This window comes from Chelonia mydas, chromosome 20 (assembly GCF_015237465.2).
Source record: "Chelonia mydas isolate rCheMyd1 chromosome 20, rCheMyd1.pri.v2, whole genome shotgun sequence".
NCBI classification, from domain to species: Eukaryota; Metazoa; Chordata; order Testudines; family Cheloniidae; genus Chelonia; species Chelonia mydas.
Window position 1 is genome coordinate 5,673,992 of NC_051260.2, and position 22,900 is coordinate 5,696,891.

Below are 22,900 nucleotides of genomic sequence, written 5' to 3' on the forward strand. Positions count from 1 at the left end.
AGAGGAGTTGATCCTTCTTTCCCACTCCATCCCACTCCCACCTTCCCTGGACTGGTGGGGCTGTCAGCTGAGTTGGGGGGTGGGAGGGTAAGGAGGGTGGGGGGGGTCCTCTCCTACCCTGCTGGAGCCTGGCACCCGGGTGCTTTCTTGCCTTCCTAGCGCCCTCAGCAGCATCTCCACCGTGTTCCTAGGCTTCATAGCAGCCGGCGTGGTGCGGGGCTGGCCGGAGAGGCTGAGCCCCGGTCCCCCTCTTGGCTCAGAGCCCCGGGCCGGCCGGAGAGAGCGCGCGCCCGTGCCGATGCAGCCCCCTCCAGGGTGGCACCAAACAGCACGGTGGGCTCAGCCCGTCCCAGCACAGGTCTCGCTCCCCCGGCAGCCCAGCCCGGTCAGAGGCAGAGGGGGCCAGGGTGCGGGGGATAGGATGTGAGGCTGGAAACAATGAGCCAGAAGCCGGCCCAGGGGCTGGGATCAGGACGAAGGGACGAGCTGGTGTTTCCTGACTCACAATAGCTGCTTCCCTTCGCGCTGAGGTCACGGCGAAGGCCACAGCAGGCGGGGCCCTGGCTGCCGGGACACGGCTGGGCCTGGCTCTGGCCTGGCGATCCCGCGCACCTCGGAGCATGTCATCGGCGAGGCTTGGACGCGATCCGTGGGCCAGGCAGGGCTGAGGGCTGACGCACTTGTGACACCCATGAGGCTGCTGGCCCCTTCCCAGAGGCAGCCAGGAAATGCCTCGGGCGGCTCTTCTGGCCCCGGCTCCGGGCTTATCTCCAGCAGCGCAGGGTGTTCAGTGTCAGGCCTAGAGGGGTCGGCAACCCTCTGTCCGCCGGGGCAGGCAGGCCCCAAGCATGGACGGGAGCCCCCAGCCCTGAGCGGAGGTGACGGGCTCCGGGACAGCGGGATAGATGTACACACACAGGCATCAGACGTACAGGCATTGCCCCTCCCTCCCCTGCCCCTCCCTCACCTGACCCCCCCACCCCGTGCATGCCAGCAGGACTTTGCCTGGGACAGCCCCCTCCCCACCTTCTCTCACTCCCGCTCAAGGCAGCAGAGAGAGCCTGAGAGTCAAGACCGACCCCTTCTCCCTCCCCACGCATAGGAATGATTCATTCCTGGCCCCCCCGCCCCGACAGATCCCCACCCTCCCATGCCAAGAGCTCCCAGCCCCTCTAAGAGACCCCCCTGGCTTGAGATTCCCACTGGGAGGCCTAAGACGCCAGCTCAGCTTTCACTTCTCCTTCCACCCGAGAGAGGAACTCAGCCCCCTGGAAGGACACACCCGTGGGTGGATCATGGCGGGGCTCGAACCCGGGGCCGCTGGGTGTAAAAGTAGCCCGTCCTACTGCCTGAGCTCACGGGACAGGTCTCCTAGCACTGAGGCTTGGCCCACCTGAGGAGCACGGCGCAGCCCTGCGAGAGTGGGGGGGCGAATCCCGAACACCCTGTTTTGTTTTCTTGCCCATTCTGTTGCCCCTCCAGGGATGCCTCCCTGGAGACGGTCCCCAATTGCCCTTCGCCATCCTGCCCCTTCCCTGCTCCACGCTTGTCCCCCTGCTCCGTCTCTCCACTGTCTCCGCTCTTGGCCGGGGCCGCAGGCACCTTGGGAGGGTGCCAAGGGGCTGCCACTGGAGTCATGTGACCCGCTAATTAAGTGGCCCCTGGCAAATTCCCGCCGCAGTTCCCTGCCGCCCTGGCCCTGGGTTAACTGCTCTGCGGGGGAGTGGAGCTCTTGTGCAGACCCAGGCTTCCCCCTCCCTGAGTTTCTCCAACGCTCCCTGTTTCCCAGCACCTCAGGTCAGTCCTGCGGCCCGTCCCGCGGAGAATCCCCTGCACATGCCCCGCAAAGGGCTCCGGGGGCCTGCGGGACCCACCTGCGCTTTGAGACCGGCCTGCTCTAGAGGTCAGGGGACTGGCCTGGGGCTCAGGACAGCTGGGTTCCAGGCCCGGCTCCGCCTCTCCAGCTGGGTGACCTGGGGCAAGTCATGGCCCCTTTCTGTGCCTCAGTTTCCCCTCCCATCCTCAGGCTAGACTGTGAGCTCTCTGGGGCACCGCTCTGGCTCCAACCAGGGGCCCATCTAATCTGCTCTGCTGCCTTTAACAGCGGCCCTGGCCACAGAGGAGGAAGGGGTGCGACACCCTGCAGTGGGTTATGCAATAACCTGCCGGCAGAAGAGCCAGGAAAAGAACCCAGGAGTCCTGCTGGCCAATTTCCTGCTCTGATTACCTGGCATGCTAGATCGAAGCAGCCTTGACTCCTCCCACGGTACCAACCCGGCACAAGTCACCTCGTTCCTCCCTGGGCTGCTGGCATCCCTTATGCAGGCAGGCTCCTTGCTCCCCATGGCGCTGGGGGCAGGACAGCATCGAAACATACACCTGTGAAGCTTCGCCCTGAGGCCAAGAATGCACAGAGCCCAGGTGCGGGGGAGCACCATGATTTTGGGGTGCAGCAGCCATCCGGAGCACCCCACAAAACCATCCCACTCCTCTTGTGTCTGCACAGCTGAACTGGCTTTGCCAGGGTGAGAGGCCTTCCGGGGGGAAGGCTCTTTCCACTTGCAGTCTCCCACTGAAGCCTGGAGGGGGTGCGGTTTTCAGTAGGGACCCCCGCAGCGTCATCCCCCACCCGCCCAGCCTGGCTTCCAGCTCCTCCCAGCCCAGGGAAGTGATCTGCGGCCCCAGTGCAGCTGCCCCTTTAAGATGCACCCACGTGGTTTCCAGACCTGGAAAATAGTTCTCTTTGCCTGCTTGTTCCTACTGGGAACAGCCGTGGGGGGAGTGACTCAGCCCGGGGCTGGCCGGAGAACCAGCTGTCAAGTAGAGCAAAAGGAGGCAAATAGTGAGATCTGGCAAATCTTGAGTCCACATAAGAACGGCCACACTGGGATCCAGCTAGCCCGGGAGCCTGTCTTCCGACAGTGGCCGGGGCCAGATGCTTCAGAGGGAATGAACAGAATGGGCAACCATCGAGCGACCCTCCCCTGGTGTCCAGGAGGAGGTTTAGGGGCACCCAGAGCATGGGGGTTGTGTCCCTGAGCATCTTGGCTAATAACCATTGGTGGACCTATCCTCCATCCGCATATCTCATTCTTTTGGGGCCCCACTCTTGGCCTTCACGACATCACCTGGCAATGAGTTCCACAGGTGGACGGTGCGTGGGGTGAAGACCTAGGGAGGCGAAAGCCGGGACTAAAGGTGTTTCCCCCACTGGGTGTTTTTGCGTGCGCGGAGCTGCACACCCTGGTGCAGAGGCCTGGCACGAGTGCTCATGCAGGACATTCACACTAGGGGTTGCCACTGGGGGGGCAGCGGCTTTCGTGCAAAACCACGCCGACTGATCCACCCGCCAGCGCCTCCTCGCACTCTCTCACACACACGCCCCGGGCATGCGGTGCCACGGCCCAGCTGTTCCGCGCCCTTAAACCCAGCAAGCCGTGACGACGGAACGAACCACTCCGGACTAGATTTTCACACACCCTCAGCTCCTGACCAGGCACCAAAATAAGCCGCCAGCTCTACAGAGAGGCGCAGCGTGCGGGGCACCGGCAAATCCAGCCCGGCTGCTGGCAAACCCGGCCCATGCTGGTCTGGGAGAGAGATGTCCGAGATCAAAGGCCTCCCTGGTGTAACAATGGAGTTGCATGTGCTTATGCCAGAGGTGAATTTGGACCGTTCCCTTTTCGGACGAAGGGGCAGATTAGGCTGCACCAATAAAATAAACACAGAGGCCAGCTGGTTGGAGAGAGAGCGGAAGTGGCCACAAACCCCGACGCCACGGCCGGCAGGGTTCAACCACTAAATGACGCTGCCTTCTAATAAAACGGGAGCTCAGTTCTCCTCCTTGGCCCACATTCCGGTCTCAGACCGGTGTCAATCTGGAGTCACTCCATTCACATTGCTTTGCATTTACACTGGGGATAACAATGATCAGAATCTGGCAGTACGATAGGGAGGCAGTGTGGCCTAGTGAATACAGCACTGGGGCTCAGAAGAAAGAAAGAAAGAAAGAAAGAAAGAAAGAAAGAAAGAAAGAAAGAAAGAAAGAAAAGTAACGATTGCCCCAATCTCCAGCTCTCTAATGACGAGTCTGGGATCCATTTCTCCCCCAGGAATCCCAGCGCCCTGCAGATTTTCCATTGATTTAAACTGTGCGCTAAGGACCAGCTGCTCGCATTGGACACACCCCTCCTCCCCCCGCAGAGAGGGCCAGGGGCTCCCCCCTGCGTTCCCGCTCACCCAGGGAATGTCTGCACTCAGCTGTGGGGTGTGGCTTGCAGGGAGGAGAGGGTTTGCAGGGTCAGATCCAATGACCTGGTGGTCCCATCCGGCCTTAAATCCTATGTCCCATTCCCAGGACCCGCACAGCGGCCTAGAGAACCAGCATCGCTCCATCCTCCCCAACTCATCGCCCTGTGACAGGGCTGACAGCTGCCCCGCCGGCCCAGGGCTCTGCCCGGTCCCTACCTTCATTCTGATCTTGCTGACCAGCAGCTGGCTCGTCCCCCCTTGGCCGGACACAGTGGCGTCTCTGTCTTATTCCAGCTGCCCCCGGCCACGATCTGGCTTAGGGGAAACTCCTGGGTCAGAGCGAGTCCTCCGGAATGCAGCCCCGGCTTCCCTTAACCCAGAGCAGCCGTGAGGAAAACACACCCTCTCCTCCCTCAGCCGCTTTTCCCAGCCCCCTTTCCCACCCTCCTTGCAGGGAGGCTGAGCGTACTGGCTTCCTGCCACAGAAATGAAATCATCTAAGGGGGGTGGGGGGGATTAGCCCCCGGACACAGACAGCCCAGCAGCCACAGGGAGCGTTAATATAACGGCTCACACAGCTCAGCCCTGGGACCTCCCTTGCAAGGAGCAGAAAGCGTTAATGTCAAGGGATCAATAGCTTGGCCTCTCAGCCCTAAGGAATCCTGGTGGCCCCCGGATTCGTGGGGGTCAGAGGTTGGGCAGACTTGCCCCGTCGTGCTCGGCATATGGCATATATACCTGAGCTGGGCCGGGTCCAAACATGGCCTAGGTCCCGTCCCAACCCCCACGGCTGGCCCCAAACGGTGCCTGAAGCCCCCTTGAAACCTGGCCGCTCCCCGGAGAGTCCGAGAACCGGGAACGTTTCCGACGCTCCCCCCGGCCTCGCGTTTTCCTTTCATTCCTCAGCAGGGCTAGCCGGGGAGCAGGGGCAATGGGGCGTCTTCGCTGGACCAAGGGGCTAACAGTGGCTTGTTCCCTGGAGGGGAGATTTCATGAAATCTCTGTTACAATGGGGAGGCAAGGACCCCGTCCCTCTCGTGGCCCCAGCTAGGGGGCAGTACAGTAACGAAGGATGCGGGGGCCAGGCCATATAACAGATTTAGGACCTCTCTCCTTTACCCATTGTCACCTGCACAACAGGCTGAGGCCAGGGCCCCCTTGCGCTGGGTGTTGCATAGACAGCCCCAGCCCCAAAGAGCTCACTGTCCAAATGGGATGGGAGAGGAAACTCATAGACTCATAGATATTAAGGTCAGAAGGGACCATTATGATCAACTAGTCTGACCTGCACAATGCAGGCCACAGAATCTCACCCACCCACTCCTGCAATAAACCTCTCACTTATGTCTGAGCTATTGAAGTCCTCATATCGTGGTTTAAAGACTTCAAGGTGCAGAGAATCCTCCAGCAAGTGACCCGTGCCGCATGCTGCAGAGGAAGGCGAAAAACCCGCAGGGCCTCTGCCAATCTGCCCTGGAGGAAAATTCCTTCCCGACCCCAATATGGCGATCAGCTGAACCCTGAGCATGTGGGCAAGATTCACCAGCCAGATACCCAGGAAAGAATTCTCTGTAGTAACTCAGATCCCACCCCCTCTAACATCCCATCGGGCCTATTTACCATGAATAGTTAAAGATCAATTAATTACCAGAATCATGTTATCTCATCATACCTTCTCCTCCATAAACTTATTGAGTTTAATCTTGAAGCCAGATAGGTCTTTTGCCCCACTGCTTCCCTTGGAAGGCTGTTCCAAAACTTCACTCCTCTGATGGTTAGAAACCTTCGTCTAATTTCAAGTCTAAACTTCCCGATGGCCAGTTTCTATCCATTTGTTCTTGTGTCCACATTGGTATTGAGCTTAAATAATTCCTCTCCCTCTCCGGTATTTATCCCTCTGATATATTTATAGAGAGCAATCGTATCTCCCCTCAACCTTCTTTTGGTTAGCCTAAATAAGCCAAGCTCCTTGAGTCTCCTTTCATAAGACAGGTTTTCCATTCCTCAGATCACCCTAGTAGCCCTTCTCTGTACCTGTTCCAGTTTGAATTCATCCTTCTTAAACATGGGAGACCAGAACTGCACACAGTATTCATCCGATGAAGTGAGCTGTAGCTCACAAAAGCTTATGCTCTAACAAATTGGTGAGTCTCTAAGGTGCCACAAGTCCTCCTTTTCTTTTTGGGGATACAGACTAACACGGCTGCTACTCTGAAACAGTATTCCAGATGAGGTCTCACCAGTGCCTTGTATAATGGTACTAACACCTCCTTATCTCTACTGGAAATACCTCGCCTGATGCATCCCAAGACCGCATTAGCTTTCTTCACGGCCACATCACATTGGCGGCTCATCGTCAGCCTGTGATCAACCAATACTTCAAGGTCCTTCTCCTCCTCTGTTACTTCTAATTGATGCCTCCCCAGCTTATAACTAAAATTCTTGTTGTTAATTCCTAAATGCATGACCTGACACTTCTCACTGTTAAATTTCATCCTATTACTATAACTTCACTTTACAAGGTCATCCAGATCCTCCTGTAGGATATCCCGGTCCTTCTCTGTATTGGCAATGCCTCCTAGCTTTGTATCATCCGCAGACTTTATTAGCACACTCCCGCTTTTTGTGCCGAGGTCAGTAATAAAAAGATTACTGAGGCACAGAGCGGCGGGGAGGGATTTGCCCAAGTCACCGACCGAGCCAGAAATAGAACCCAGTGCTCTGCCCACTAGACCACACTGCTGCTTGGTCTAATATAGTTCTTAGCAAGGATGTCGCTGTGGTTGCCAGGGCACCCAGGTGCTCCGTGCTGCCCCCCCACCCCCTTTGAACACCCCCCAAAGTTGGCATTCGAGATGCGCCCAGGCCTCGCTCTGCCTGCTGACTCCCAAATCTCGCCCTCCCCTCCCCAGAGACGCCGTCCCATCCCCAGGCCCGGCGTGGCCCTGACTCGCTCTCCCAGGTGAAGGCAGGGCCCCAGCACTCAGGAGCCGGGCTTGGGAGGAACTCTGCCGGCTTCCTGTGACCTCCACGGCTTGGAGCCAGCGGGCCCCAGCTCAGCCAAGTGGGACGGGAAGCCCAAGGGGTGGCCGCGAGTGGCTGGAGCAACAGAGGCTGATCCACGCTCACCAGGGCATCACCAAACAGTGGGTGCTCCCTGCAGCCCCCCTCATCCCTTTGCTCCAGGTCTGTATAACCACGGGGCCGCGGCGAGCGGGCTGCCTCATGCCTCTTCCAAGGTGGAATGGGGGGGTGTCAGGGGTGTGGGGGGGCGGATCTGGCCCCATTGCTCCCTCAGTGGGGCAGGACGCCCCAGTGAAAGTCCAAAGGGAAGCAAATTCGGTGCCGTCATCAGCCCCTGGGCTCTGTGCGCAGGTCACGGGGCGCCACCTTGTGGGCAGGCACCAAACTGCACGGGGGTGAGATGCCGCGGGCAAAGGGGCTCCAACTTTATTATTATTTGCATTATCGGCGCCCCACCCAATCTCAGCTCAAGACCCCAGTGCGCCAGGGGCTGCATAAACACAGCCCCTGCCCCAAAGAGCTGCCAGTCTACGTGCCGGCCTTTCTAACCGGGGGCTGCTACCTGGGAGAGGGCGTGAAACAAGCCCCGTCTGGTTCTGCCGCGCTGAACCCAGCCAAAGGCTAAAGGCGACTGAACAGCATCAGAGCACAGCAGCTGTTTGTGTCTCACAAGGTTTGGTGATTAGAGCAGTGGGTGGGGGATCAGGACGCCTGGGTTCTATTCCTGGCTCTGAGAGGGCAGCGGGGTCTAGTGATTGGAGCTGGGAGTCAGGACTCCTGGGTTCTCGTCCCAGCTTGAGGAGGGCAGAGTGGTCTAGTGATTAGAGCAGGGGGGCTGGAAGTCAGGACTCCTGGGTTCTCGTCCCAGCTTGAGGAGGGCAGAGTGGTCTAGTGATTAGAGCAGGGGGCTGGAAGTCAGGAACTCCTGGGTTCTCTTCCCAGCTCTAGGAGGGCAGAGAGGTCTAGTGATTAGAGCAGGGGGCTGGAAGTCAGGACTCCTGGGTTCTCGTCCCAGCTTGAGGAGGGCAGAGAGGTCTAGTGATTAGACCAGGGGGCTGGAAGTCAGGACTCCTGGGTTCTCGTCCCAGCTCTAGGAGGGCAGAGAGGTCTAGTGATTAGAGCAGGGGGCTGGAAGTCAGGACTCCTGGGTTCTCGTCCCAGGTCGAGGAGGGGAGTTGGGCCTAGTGATTGGAGTGGGGGACGTTGGAAGCTCAGGATTCTGAAGCTCTGCAAGTGCCTCACTGTGTGACCTTGGCCAGGTCCTTTCCCAGCTTGGGCCTTAGCGTCAACCCCTCCCTAAGGCGTGGCGGGGCTTCCCACCTGCAAAGCGCTTGGAGATCGGTGGCGGGACCCAGGGGCTGCCCGCCTGCGATTCAGGATGCCACCTCTTCGGAAGGTGCCCGGCACACCGAGCAGAGGGGAAGACAGTGTGGCGCAGTGGGCAGGGCGCTGGAGTAGAAAGGAGGAGACTTGGGCGCTGGGCTCGGGTCTGCCACAGCCCCAGACCACGACCTTGGGCAAGGCCCTGCCTCGCTTTGTGCCTCAGTTTCCCCACTTGCCAGCTGGGGCTGTGCAGCCTCCGGCACACCAGGGCCCTGGTCTCTGTTGTGCTGCTGTGATCGAGCAGGGCCTGTTGCCAGTTCAGGGGGATTTTTGAACATATTTATTATCTTGGCAGCAGCTCCCTTGGGGCTAAATATCAGAGGAAAGGAAATGTGGGGGAGGGAATTGGCTGCCGAGCCAGCCTCCTTCATGGGCTCATCACAGGCAATTAGCCCTGCCATGGCCAACCCCCTCTCCGAGCAGGGCCTGGCTGAGCCGTTTGCATCCGGTGTCCTGGCCACTCTCACTCCATCATGCCAGGGTAACGCTCCTGCTCCGAGGAGAGGAAGGCTGTTATCAGAGCTGGAGCGGGGCCAGCCTTTCTGTGCTGGCTGCTGGGATTCTGGCCTAGATCCAGCTTCCCCAGGGCCTGGGAGGGGCGGGGGGGGGGGAGTTAGGAGCCATGCCCAGGGGGCTGCAGGGCCCGAGAGCAGAGCATGGGCTCCTGGGATTGAGGCTGGCTTAGGAGGAGGTTTCCCCCCAATCTCCCCATTCATGTTCCCAGCTGGCGGAGTGCAGACCGAGACAGATCCATGCCTGGGGCACAGCTCCCTGGCAGCCCAGTGCCCTGAGTCTGTTCTGCAGCCTGGGAACACTGGAGCCGGGGGGGGACATCATGAGATGAGTTTGCTGGGTCTCAGTTGGGCCCTAACTGGCCCACTGGGGCTTAGGGGTATGTTGGTGGGTACGGGCTGGGGACCCAGCCCCATTCTCCAGCTGGGGGGAGGGTCTCTGCTCTTCCTTGGGCCTAGATGCTGCCCTTTATGCCAGCTGGGCACACAGGGGGCAGGGCTGGATGAGGGGCTCGTGGCGAGAGAGAGGAGGGTTCGCGGCAGCTTGGCTGGCTGGGGTGAGAACAGTCCTGGGCTGATCCCAAGGTGAAACGCTGCAGGGGAAAAGCTCTAACCCCGCCCGCCCCAGCCACTGTAACTGGCCCCAGGCCTCTCGGTGAAGGGGCCAGCCAGGCCCACCGGTCCCAGTATCCGCAATAGGTGCGACCTGCCCCAGAGGCTGGGCTAGCACGATGCCCCTGGATCTGCCTGCTGGGCCCTTGACCCCGGGAACCAGTTGCTAGCCAGGCTCCTCTCTGCTCTCTGTATGGAGAGCCTGGGGGCAGCTGGGCGGCTGGGACCAGTAACCTGAGCAGGGGGGTCCTGGCTTTGCCAGGCGCGTGGCCCGGCTCCAGGATGTTCTGGCAGCGCCAGGCTGGAGCAACGGGGTTATCAGAGCAGCCGCTGTGCCCGGCCTGGCTCACTGCAGGGTGGGCACCGGCGCCTGGCTGGGTTTACCCCCAGGCACACGCTTCCATGTGGGACCGGCAGGAGCTGGGAATGGAGCGGGGGGCTGTGGGTGGAAATGGGGAAGGGGCTGTGGCATTGGGAGCCATGGGGAGATGATAGGGGCCAGGATGATGCTTGGGAACAAGCTGGGGCTGGGAGGGGAAGGGTTGGGAAGGGAGCGGGAGGGCCTGGGGGGTGGGCAGGACAGGGCCTGGGATGGAGAGTGGAGTGGGGTCTAGGGGTAGGGGGTGGGCACGGGCTGGGGACCCCCCCCCATTCTTCAGCTGTGAGGGGTCTCTGCTCTCCCTGGGGCCCAGACTCTGTCTCTCCCCCTTCAGAGGCTGCCTCGCCCACCCCGGGGCCGTACGGGGGAGCCCCCGCGGCCTCCAGCCTGTCACCCTTTAGTCAGCACAGCCTCTGCCCCCCACCCACACTCTGTCTTTCTCCTCCTCCATGGCAACGTCTGGGGTGGAAAATCCCGACTCCCCCCCAAAAAACCTCCATGTTTGCCTTGCAGCCTTGGGGGCCTGGCTGGGCTGGGTGGGGGGGGCGCAGCTGAGCTTGTGTCCAGCCCACGGTGTAGGCTCCCCCCACAGCCCCTCAGCTCCCACGGGGGCAAGGAGAGGTTAAGTCTCCGGGTTGGAACCAACTGGGGCTCAGCATTACCCTTCGACAGACACAGCTCCCCACCACGGCCCGACAGAGACCCTGGTTGTAGGCAAGGGACAGGGGCTCGGCTGGGCTTGATAATTCGTTATGGACGCTGCTGGGCCTAGCTGCCTTGCGCGAAGTCCTGGCTTGGACTTAGTGCATATGCCACTGCACACAGGAGCTGGGCCTATACGGCCCTCTACCCCCCAAGCACTTTCCTCCCTCAAGCCTCCTTCTGCCCTCCGGCCGGACACGCTGGCTCCGAGAGACATGACACCAGCAGCTCGTTCGCAGAAGACACGGGGGATGCTGCTTTGCATGGAGAGCCTCTTGCAGCTGAGGGTCTCTATGTCTTTGCGGGGGGTGAGAGGGAGGGGAGCGCAAAGAGAATTACAGTCCATTTTTTCAGAGGGGGAAACTGAGGCACGGAGCGGCAAAGTGACTTGCCCACAGTCACTGGCAGAGCCAGGCGGAGAAGCCGGGTCTCCTGAGTCCCAGCCCAGGGCTCTATCCACTAGGCATCTGAAAAAATCTCAAAATCTCTCTTTTCCCCTGTCCAGGCCTCAGTTTCACCCTCTCTAAATGGGGTAATAGATTGTGAAGATAAAATCCATTCATGACTGTAAAACGCCCAGATGCTGTGCTGATGGGCCCATGGAAAGCACCTAGCCAGCCAGCCTTACCCTACGACTGCTGCAACATCCATGAGACCTTTTTCCCTGGCAGCTCCCGCCTCGTGCCCCTGCCTGTCAGCTAGACAGAGTCTGCAGGGCGATGAAATCAAATGACCAGGGGCTACGCCACAGTAACAGAGCTTTGGGAGACCATGCCTGGGTTTGACGCACACACCCCAGGCTGCTCCCGAAATCCATGTCTAGACCGGGGATTAGCCCCAATTCAGACAATGGCCAGCAGCCAGCATGGGCAGGCGGTATGGCTGGGCACCAGGTTCCATTCCCTGCTCTGCTGCAGACGTCTTGTGTGCCCTTGGGCAAGCCACTTTGCCGTGCCGTGCCTCAGTTTCCCCCTTGGGGCAATGGGGCTAATAGTACTGCCCCGCATTATGGCATGTGGAGGGCTCTGCTGCAGGAAGTGCTGAGTCAGGGACAGGGTGTGACAGATCCCCACGCAGACCAAGCTGCGGCTTGCCCTGGTGCAGCTAACCCCGGGCAGCTGGTGCGATCCATTGTCTGCTGCGTAGGTTCCTGGTCTCTGAGCGCTGAGTCCCAAGTATAAACAAGGCCTTTGAAATTCTCCTGCAAACTTTGGCTCTGCAAAGCCAATCCCTGCTGATCGGGTCGGCCTGCTCCCTGGGTACCCGAGCCGCTGCCTCTACTCCCACATGCCCCACTGCCCTGCCCTCCAGCTCCCCGCGATGGGAGAACAAGCTGCTGGTAGTGATTTGTATGGCAGTAGCCCCTTTGAGGCCCCAGGGACTAGATTAGGGTCCCACAGACACAGTCCCTGCCCCCCAGGGTAGCAAAGGGGAAGACACCGCAAGCGACTCGTCTGACATCACCCAGCGGGCCAGAGGCAGCTCTCAGAACAGGTCTCCCCAGACTTCTGCCCCACATCACAGAGCTCACATCAAGGACTCAAGAGGGTGGGTGCAGAGTAGGCAGGGAAGGGCTATTTTCCCCTTGTGCGTCCATTTCTGCCCAGTCATTAAAGGGTTGTGACTTCATTAAAACCCCAGGCAGCTGCTGTTTCTATTGGCTGAGAAGAGATGAAATGACACATTGTTGCAACTCGTGTTCCACCCAGCAGCCGTGCTCAAGCTAGTGACATTTTTAGCTCTACTGAGGGATCTCCTGTCCTTATACCCAAGGCTCTATGATCCGTTTGCAGACTGCAAATCCAGTCAATAACTTTCTGACTGAAACAAAGCAACAATCACTCGCGATTTGCATTACGCTCAACAGAGATTACAGCCCTCTGGCCCACGAGGCAGCGCCTGCCCCAAAGAGCTTACCATCCACGCAGACAGAGAGTGGGGGAGGGGAAACTGAGGCAATCAGAGCAGGGAAGCGACTCATCTAACATCAGGGGCGAAGCTCGGAAGAGAACCCAGAGGGTTTTGACTCCCAGAGCAAGGCTCTAGCCAATATATCACACCGCCTTTGCTAGACCACGCTGCTTCCCCGTCATCTCCAGGGGCAGTTCTGGCCCGTTGGTTCCGTCAGCTGGTCCTGCTGAATTCCAGTAGCTTCCTGCCAGCAGAGTAGATTCCTAGTAGCTACTTGTTCCATCAGCCCTGGAGTCCCCACTTCTCTCCACGCTCCCTCTCCTAGCCCCTCCATCAGCGATACCTGACACATCCCCCCCCACATCGTGAATTAGACGTCTGTGAGGATCCCCGACCGGATCTCCCCCACGTGCCCTCCGCTCCCCTTGCTCCGGCCAAACACACACACACACACACGCAAAATCCCCTCAAATCAGGTTTTAACCTCAAAAAATGCAAAGAACGCCCTCCGAATCAGAGGGTGCCAAGAAGGCCGGAGAGAGAGGCTTGGAGAAAGGGAAAGCGAGAGCTCCCAGCCTGGGGAGGAATTAAAATATGCAGGCAGGGGGAACACAAACCCTGGGTAGGCCCCGTGCCTTGGGAGCATGCAAACAGCACAGAGAGGGGCTTTATTTTCCCAGCTGGAAAAGTTCAGCAGCTCTCTCAACTCCCTGACGCAGCTTGGTGCTTAAACCCATCATGTCGGGTGCAACGGGGAGCCTCGACACAGCTGCCTCCTTGCTACGGCGGCCCGCCCCCCCCATCGCACGGTCCAAGGGCGGGGTGGCTCAAACCCCTCTGGCAGCCCCGGAGGCTGGAGGAAAGCAAGGTCCTCTCCTCTTGGCACACACTCAGCACTTCTTGTCCTCCGAACATTTGCCAGGGCATCCTTCCATCCTAGTCTGCCTGCGGAACTCACCGCCTCATGATTCGGCTGGGAATTTGGGGTTTAAACAAAAGGATTGGCTGTTTGTGGGGGAACATGCACTGGTCCTAGCTGGTATTTGTTATTAGCCAGGATGTAAATCCAGGGATTTAATTCAGGGCATATGCCAGTCCCAGGGGGTCAGGAAGGCTCTTCCCTGGTGCAATGTTTATTGCATAATTGTCCATACTGGGGAGTGCTGCCCCTGCCTTTGAATCAGCCGGTGCTGGCCACAGGACTGGCTGGGCCCTGCTCCGCTCCATTACAACAGTCCCTGTGTCCCCTCTCCTCAGGAGCTGTTGGACGGGGGTTTCTGAGCTGGGACCCTCACTGTGCAGATGGGGGGCCAGGCACCGCGAGGGGAAGTGACTCATGTTGGGAATCGGAGGCCCATCCGGGGAGTTCCCGGCTCCTGTTTCCCCTGTTTAACCCCCTAGATCGCGTCGCCTTTCGCAAAACAACGGCTCCCACCGCCTGACGGCGAACCCCTCGCAGCCACGCACACTTCTGCGCCCCCCTCCCCCCGCAGCGCTTCCTCCCTCCCAAAAGCTGTTCGTCACATGATCTGACCCTTCCCCCCCTCCCCCTTGATGCGCAGATTTCGGTAACTCACCTTGGTCAGTTGCATTCTTGTTCTGCTGCCTTTGCTCCCCCGGGGTGGCTGACAGCAGTTGTGTCCCCAGCAGTCGGAGCCACTACCCCAGCCCATGAGGTCCCCACCGCTCCCTCCGGCTTTTCCTCGGTCTACGCTGCTGTTTTCTTCCTCTGGCTCTTTGAAACTGCCTTGAAAACTCCACCTCCTGCCCTGCTCCCCCCGCTCTGACACACAGTCTCTTAATAATATTCCGCCTGGTGCCAAAGCAAAGTCAGCCGTGCCAGGGTGAGCTGCGATCTGACGCCGCTGGGGCCCGTCAACAGGTGGAGACGGAAGATCTCCGGGATGCAACCAGGCCAGGAGCTGACGGGGAAGAGGGCTTAACCTTTGGGGCTAATGATGCGGGTGCAGGGGGGCGGGAGGGGGTAGATTTTAAGGGTGAAGGGATCCTCGTTCCAGTGCATGATTCCAAGCGGTGGAAGTGGCTAATTGGAAACAGATTCCTGCTCTGAAACCCCACCAGAGCAAATAGATATACGTGCTGTATATATATATGTGTGTCTATTTCCTTACAGCCTTCCGGCTCTGGGGCTGCGGACCCTCGGCCCGGCTCACAAGAGGAGGGATGACTTTGCTTCCCGCTCACCCACCCCTTCCCATCTCTCCCAGGCCCGCCGCATGGCCAGGAATCAGATCAGATAAGGAGAGAAATGGAGGAACGAGGCATCTGCCCCCCCCCCCCCCCCCCGTGGCACCACACAAGCTGCGCAGACGGAGGTCTGGGAGAGCCGGCAGGAGGGGGGCTAGAGGCAGTCCCCTGTTTTAGACCCCCCCGCACAAGGTTGTAGGGGTGGGTAGTGGCCTCTGCTGGCCATAGTGCTTGTTAATTAACTGATAATGATGCCAAGGGCTTGATGGAGCTTTCCACCCCCAGAGGTCAGCGGAGGGGAAGGGACTTGTCGGACGCCTCCTGGCGACAGAGCCTGGGCTAGAACCCAGGAGTCCTGGCCTGGTGGGTGGAAGCGCCCCTCCGCGCTGTGCCTGGAGGGTGGGGCACTGGAGCAGCTCTACAGGGATGGAGCCAGGGCTGGGATGAAGGTGGATTTCGTCTCTTGCATGTGGAAGGCGTGGGCTGGGGTTGGGGGGCTTCCCCGCCCCGTCCCTAGGGGTCAGCGGGTCAGAACTGTTGCCCCACTGTGACGGACCACTGTCGACACGAAGCATCTCAGAGCAGGCGGGCGACAAATTCCTTCCTGCTGCCGGGAGGAAGCTGAGTCCCACTAGGTAGTGCAGCTGTGATGGGGCTGGGTTACGGCCAGGAAGCAGAGGAGCCGGGGGACGGGCTGGAGGGGACGTGCGGGGCTCTAGGCAGTGGCCTCATGGCTGAGGCTCTAGATCAGTGATCAGGAGATGTGTGGGCTACTCCTTGCCCTGATGGGGCAAGTCACTCACTTCCCTCTGGGCCCCGCTCCCACCCTGCATCTGCCTTGCCTGGTCGGACTGCGAGCCCTCTGTGTCTGTGCAGCGCCGGGCACAAGAGAGCCCTGATCTCGGTGCCTCTGGGTCCTCCCATGATCAAAGAGCTTCCACTGGCAATGGACAGAGGATGGGGGTCCAGCGATCGTTCCCAGGACTGAACTGGGAGCACTGGCCGGGGAGCAGACTGCTGGCATGGCAGAGCCCTCTGGAAAAGATATTCCAGGGCAGGGCAAGATGGGCCCGTTTTGCAACCAGATCCTTTGCGGTAAGATCTGCCGGTGTTTTCAGCCGCTCTGCTTGGGGCCATGCCTGTTTGCAAGCCCAGCCGTGGCAGCTCCTGTGTGTAGCAGGGTCCATGCCCTGGCCAGGATCCTGATGCCTGGCTTTGGAGTACTGCAGGATCCTCATCTAAACGGGGGGGGGGGGGGGGGGGGGCGGTTTACGCTCCCAGCGCCAAGCCCCCTCTGGCCCCAGAGCGTGCCACTCCAGATGGAATCAATGGGCGAGCCTAGGCAGGCACCGTGGCAATGAGTCACTGCAGCAACATCTGCCGACAGCAGCAGCCGTCCCTAGACATCTGGCCCTAGACCCCATGTTCACTCTGATCCCCCGAGCTCCCAGCCCAGGCACCCGCCGGCCTCAGCTACCTCTCAGCGACTTCTTTGGGACCCGTTTTCCCTGGGTTTCCTTTCCCAGCTGATCCCTAACTCTGAAGCCATCACCGCTGGGTTGCAAATCCATGGTTAACCCGCCTCCCCAAACCTGCCCAAGGGGGAAACAAACAGATGGCACTTAGTGCCGGAGGAGTGCCCGCCCCTGGGGTGTGGGGCAGAGGCGTTTCTGTCCATCATCTCCGCCTTGACAAGATGGGTCTTCTGCAGTGGGGGGCAGCATTGGCTAGTGGCTCAGGTACTGGCCTAGGGGATAGGACACCTGGGTTCTAATCGCTGCTCTGCTTGAAACCTGCAGATCTTGAGCACTTCTAGGCCCCTTTAGGGCTCAGGGGCTGCTTCTCGCTCGGGCCTTGTCTGGGGAAATCGACCGTGTGTTAATATCCCAGGTACATGGGTGTGAATTTCCCTGATGCACACAGATCCCCCGGGCTCTGTGCAACACCCCAGCCCCTGATCTCCGTCAGGGATCCTCAGTGCTAGCCTCTGGGTTTCATTTCCAAGGCTGTGGGGAGAGAAGATCTCAATGGAGCTCAGCTCCAGGGAATGGGGGAGCGGCACTGTCCGAAGCTGAGCGTTGCCAGGGGGCGGAAGCGTCTCCCGATTCGACGACTGGGGTTAGCGGGTGGCTGGGCAGAGCCTGCTAATACGGATGGGAAACCATCACCGAATTCCAGGTTCCAGCTGCTTCGTTTCATTGAAGCGGGGGGGGCGGGGGGGGGGGAATCTGGGGAGATCGGTCCCAGCAAAACAAGAAGACACAGTGTGCCCCTTCGGGGCCTGCTGAAATTACCCCAAGCCCGGTGCTGTGGCAGGCAGGGAGGGGCTGGGAGCTTGTGTGGTTGGGTGGAAGAGGTCACGTTCAAGGTTATCCAGAGTTCAGCCTTAAAAATAGCACTTTTCTTGGCTGCTGAATATGGAGGTTGTTTCAAAACAAACCGCTTACATATTTATCTGTCTGATTCTTCCCTGCCAGTCCCTGAGGCTTTAAACCCCCTGGCGCATGTCAGACCCTTCATTAACCCCCCCGTGCATCACTGGGGTGGGGCGGCAGCTTGGCCTGGTCTTGGGGCCGGCCTGGCACTCAGGGGATCAGGGCTCCTGCAGTCATGGGGGCGGAGGCGGGGGGGGGGCAGGGCACGCTTGGGGCTTCGGTGCGTGGGCTGGCTAGCCTCCCCAAATGGGGGTTCACCTGCCACCCAGGGAACCTAGTGACTTCTTCCTTCACTTCCAATGCTGCGGCTGACTCTTCCCAGCTGGAATCGGCCTCGTCAGTTTGCTCTGGACCCACTCTGGGAACGCTCGGCTCTTCTGTGCGGTCTAGTGGCTGGGCCAACGGGCCATTAATGCCCATTAATGCCCATTAGTGGCCCAGCCTTCTAGCTCCTGCCAAAACGCCTCGTGCCTTGCGTAACGTAGGCTGGGGGCTTGAGCCCAGCTCCCAGCCCGTGGGGGGCCTGGCCCAACGTCAGAGCTGGAACGATGGGAGCTTATCTTCGGCAGCCAGAGCGCACTGCGGGAATGCTTTTTGCGTCATTGTACCTGGGTTCCGTCGGCCGCTCCCTCTTCTTGGCCAGGCCAGGATTAATTCATTAGGAACAAGGGCAAAGGAATGGCTGAAATCAGTCAGCAAAAGCCCTTTTAAGCCCTCCATGGCATCCTCTAACCCCCCACCCCCGCAATGTCCCTTTCATGGCCCTTGATCACGTTAGCTGGTGCCATAAAGAGGGAGAATTAACAAAGGGTTGGGGTTTAATGTCTCTGTGGGAGAAGCTCTGAACCAGCCAACCGCCCCCTGCCAACCCTCTGACTAACTCCTTCCTTCTTTCTAAGGAGTCTCAGAAGAACGGCCAGACTGGGTCAGACCAAAGGTCCATCTAGGCCAGTGTCCTGGCTTCTGACAGTGGCCAGTGCCAGATGCCCCGGAGGAATGAACAGAACAGGGAATCATCAAGTGATCAACCCCATGTCACCCATTCCCAGCTCCTGGCAAACAGAGGCTAGGGACACCATCCCTGCCCATCCCGGCAAAGAGCCATTGATGGACCTACCCTCCATGAACTTATCAAGCTCCGTCTCTCTCTGGAGATTTGACTTTTCCCATGACTGGGAAAGGGGAGATGCAGGGGAGGAGACCATGGGTCTGAACTACTGGCTGAGCCGCCCCTGGGGATTTCCCAGGGGAATAAGACACCCCTGAGAGGGAGGTGCTGGAAGCAGGGCTGGAGAGAGAAATCGGAACAGTCAACACCTTCCCTCAACAGCTCTCAAAGCACGTTGCCATGGGTAATGGATTTACCCTCACAACCCCTCTGAGAGACAGGGCGGGGCTATTATTCCCCTCGTATTGATGGGAAACTGAGGCACAGAGTGGCTAACTGACTTGCGGAAGGGCATAGAAGATACAGCATGGAATTGAACCTAGGTGAATCAAGGCGCTAACCCCTGAGGGACTCTTCCCCATCAAGCTAAGATGAGCTCAGCTCGGCCCCTACCGTCGCTGCTGGCTTGGGAGACCCCCTCTGTGGGCCACTGGCCGGGGGCCCCTGGTTTAGATTTCTGCTGTTGGGATGGAGGGTGGGGGGGAAGGGGCACGGCTAATAGGACAAACCTGGCAGACATGCAATTACACCTAGTCAAAGCGCTGACTTGAGAGCAGGCTCCAGCCCTGCTTGTTATGAGTCACCAGGGGTCTGACGTCTCCCATCTCAGCACATAGGCTGGCTATGAAGCAGAGTCCCTAGCTAACCCACTCATCTCTCCGGATCTCCCTACCTGCAGCTAACCTCGCTCCGTCTTTACAAAGGGCCCAGCCCCCCAGTATCTGGGCAGTGACAAAATTCACCGAGGCCCACGCATTGGGCACCCGCCCCTGCCTTGCGTTCCAGCTGGGGGCTCTAGGGAGCTATGCGCGGTTTGTGGCGAATGGATCCCGGGGCATTTTAATAACAGAGACAGAAACTCAATATCCCGCAGGCCCTGAAGCAGCTCAGGACTGCCACGGCGTCAGGATAAAAATCAACCCTCAGCATCTAGCTCCCTGCGCCGGCTCCCACCCTGCTTCTGCTGGCAGGTCATGGGGGTTGGTCCTGATCTGCAAAGCCAGGAACGGGCCAGGGATCAGCTACTTTAGCAATCGGGTCTTCCTCCAGAGTAGCGGGTCATGATCTTCCAAAGAGCTCCCGCCCCCTGGCTCCAAGGCTGTCGGTTGACTGCAGGATGGCTTCATGGTTAGGGGTTCGTTTTGGATTTAGGAGACCCAGGTTGCTCTGCTCCAGGTGTCCCGGGTGATTTGCGATACGTCCACACCGCTGTCACAGGATGTGAATCTAGCTAGCGTGAGTACTAAAGAGGTGAAGCTGCAGTATTGGGAGCTGCACGTGCCCACCGGGAACCCTGGGGTGATGACTTGTGTGGCTCGTGGCATGGCTGCTGGTAGCGAGATTAAAGCTAAGCGAGCTCTTGTATGTCTACACACCCCCTCTGAGTACAATGTAGATAGAGCCTGTGCCTCGGTTCCCCAGGGATAACAGCACTGCCCTACCTTGCAGCGGGAGCATGAGAACAACGGTATTAAGGATTGTGAGCTGCTTGGGTGCTACTGGGGCCATTGAAGTGCAGTAGTAGCAGTGAACAGGAGGTTAGGAACTATTAGGAAAAAGGAACAGAAAATATCACTATGTAAATCCCTGGTGCACCCACGCTTTGAATCCTGTGCCCAGTTCGGGTCACTCCATCACAAACAGGAAAGGGACAGAGAATTGCAGCCGAGATAATCAAGGGCCTGGAATGGCTTCGGTACAAGGAGAGACTAAAAAGATTCAAACGGTTCAGCTTAGAAAAGAGATGCCTACGGCGGGATATGATAGGGGTCTATCAAATCAAGAGCGGTGTGGAAAAAGTGAACAGAGAAGTGTTATTTACCCTTTCCCAAAACGTGAAAGCCAGGATCTCCTCCTGAAATTAATAGGCAGCAGGTTTAGTACAAACAAGAGGAAATGCTTTTCTGCCCAACACAGAGTTAACTTGTGGAACTCATTGCTGCGGGATGTTGTGATGGCCAAAAGCGTAACTGGGTTTTAAAAAAGTTAGCTAAGTTCATGGAGGGCAAGTCCATCAGTAGCTATTTGCCAAGATGATCAGGGATGTAATCCCTCATCCTAATAAGGGGGATCCTAATCCTCTGATTGCCAAAAGAGGAAGACGGGGTGGATCTCTGCCAAATTGCCCTGTGCTGTACACTCTCCGTGATGCTCTGGTACTGGCCACTGTCAGTGACAGGTTACTGGGCTAGATGGACCATTGGTCTGACCCAGCATGGTAGATCTTATATACTTAACATAGATAGAAGATTCCCCTGGGGCATCACCCGCCCTTGTTAGATGGCCTGGGTCGAGCTGCCCATTTTGCAATCTGTTGAGTCTGGATTGTTCATACCACCAGCCTCGGGCAGCTGCAGGAGTGAACTTTATTAGCACCAGATCAAACTGGGGTGCGTATCACATGCTTGAATCATGGTGATGCTTCTTCCATGAGCCCCACGGCTTTGTGCCAGGAGTCAGACGTGATCAACCCGGCCCAAGGATTGCGCTGGCAAGAGGATGCTTCGCATGGATATGCCTGGAATGTGCTTTCTCCAGGGTCTGTCCTGCCTCATTGACAGGGTCACCCGCCCTCGGCACCCTCCAGCTCGCACTGCAGCTAAATCAAGCTGCTAGCGCTGGATGAAAAAACATTTCCTTGCTCCTAACAGCAAAGTTGCCATGAAAACCAACCATTTGTTGCTTCTGTGGGCATTTGCAGAAGACAGGTTTCCATTTTTTGTATTGGAAAAAACAGACAATTTCTGAAAATTCTGAAAAATAGAAAAGCTCTAAAAATTTTAGGTTTCAGAGTAGCAGCTGTGTTAGTCTGTATTCACAAAAAGAAAAGGAGGACTTGTGGCACCCTAGAGACTAACCAATTTATTTGAGCATAAGCTTTCGTGAGCTACATCCGATGAAGTGAGTTGTAGCTCACGAAAGCTTATGCTCAAATAAATTGATTAGTCTCTAAGGTGCCACTACTCCTCCTTTTCTTTTTTCTAAAAATTTTGACTTCCTGCTTCTAACCATGCGACTCCCAGCCTTGCCAACCCTTCACTGATTACCATCCCCATGCTGACTGATTCTACCCTAGAACATTGTACCCCCCCCCCCCACCGCTTTTTCATGCCCTTCCTCTTTCATCAGCGATATGCTCTGTTCATTCCAGTGCAAGAGGGGGATATAGAATTGGCCTTGATCAGCTCAGAGGGGTCAAAACTAGAGCTGTAGGAGGAATGGGGTTTTTTGGTTCACTGCTGGTGCTGAGAAAGCGGAGAGAAAAAATATTGTTTCGGATCAACCTGAAACAAAAAGTGCCCTGGAAATTTTTGGCCAACTGGAAAGTCAAAAAAATTTTCCACTTCATTTTGGATTTTGATGCTTTTTAAAATGTTTGTAGTTTTCCAAAAATAAAACGGAAGGAAAGTTTGAAAGGGAAAGGCGTTTCAAACAGACACGTTTGGATCCTTTGCGGATTTTGTGAGAGGATTGGTTTGGGGATTTGTTTGTTTGTTTTTTTTTTTTTGACTGAAATAATATGCTGAAACAGACACAAATTTGTGAAACATTTCGGTGGACCCGAATCTGCATTTTTTCAGAAAAAAAAGAAAGGGTTTAGCTGAAAAATGTCATGTGGTTCTAATCAAAGCTGCTACTTGCCTTGCCTGTACTAGGATTCTCCCCCCGCCCCCCTTTCCCCTGATGAAGAGGAGGCCCATGTGTTTGTACAGAGCCTAGCACAATGGAGCCTGGATCTTGGGCAGGGCTCCTAGGTGCTACCCTAATACACCTAATAAAGCAGCAGCAAAAAGAGGGGGCATAAAGCCCATTTTCTTCCTTTGCAGGCCCCCTTTAAAAGCCAGGCCAACGGCTGCCGACACAGACAGTCCCAAGAGAGCATCTCCATGGCCGCATCCTGTGCTTGCAGAAATGTGGCCCAAATGTGTACCCAGATGTGAGTCTCAGCAGAACAAAGGAGGGCTTTCAGCATCTGGGAGGGGCTGGGGGAGCCTAGGAATTGCTAATCACAGGCATGTTTGCATTCGAATGTAAAGGGAGCAGCAACCAGCCAAAGGAAACCGGGGGTGGGGAGGTAGCCCTGTGGTTAAGACACTGGCTGTGTGACTCAGGCTACCTAGGTTCAATTCCCAGGCTCCTCAGATATGTTATTTGACCTCTGTTTCCCAGTGATAAAACAGGGCTAATAAATATTATTTGCACTGCCGTGGCACCTTTGAACCAGAGCAACGGGCCAGCCCCATATTGCGCTAGGCGCTGGACAAACACAGAACAAAAAGATGGGTCCTACCCCAGAGAGCTCGCCATCTAAATA

The 22,900-nt window shown here is 57.7% G+C and overlaps 1 protein-coding gene across 5 annotated transcripts in view; it reads right to left on the reverse strand.

Moving 5' to 3' along the window:
* TNS2 (tensin 2) overlaps positions 1-14,538 on the reverse strand; it is a 55,189-nt gene extending 40,651 nt beyond the window's left edge. Inside the window, exon 1 of one of the 5 annotated variants that reach the window (XM_043532637.1) lies at positions 14,352-14,538. In XM_043532637.1, the coding sequence (XP_043388572.1) occupies positions 14,352-14,447 (96 nt within the window). In that variant the 5' untranslated portion in view covers positions 14,448-14,538. Of the gene's footprint in view, positions 1-117; positions 417-4,467; positions 4,622-14,351 lie in introns of those variants that run through there. The other 4 variants (XM_037884016.2, XM_043532641.1, XM_043532639.1 and 1 more) reach the window with 4 other exon arrangements.
* Positions 14,539-22,900: the final 8,362 nt, after the last annotated feature.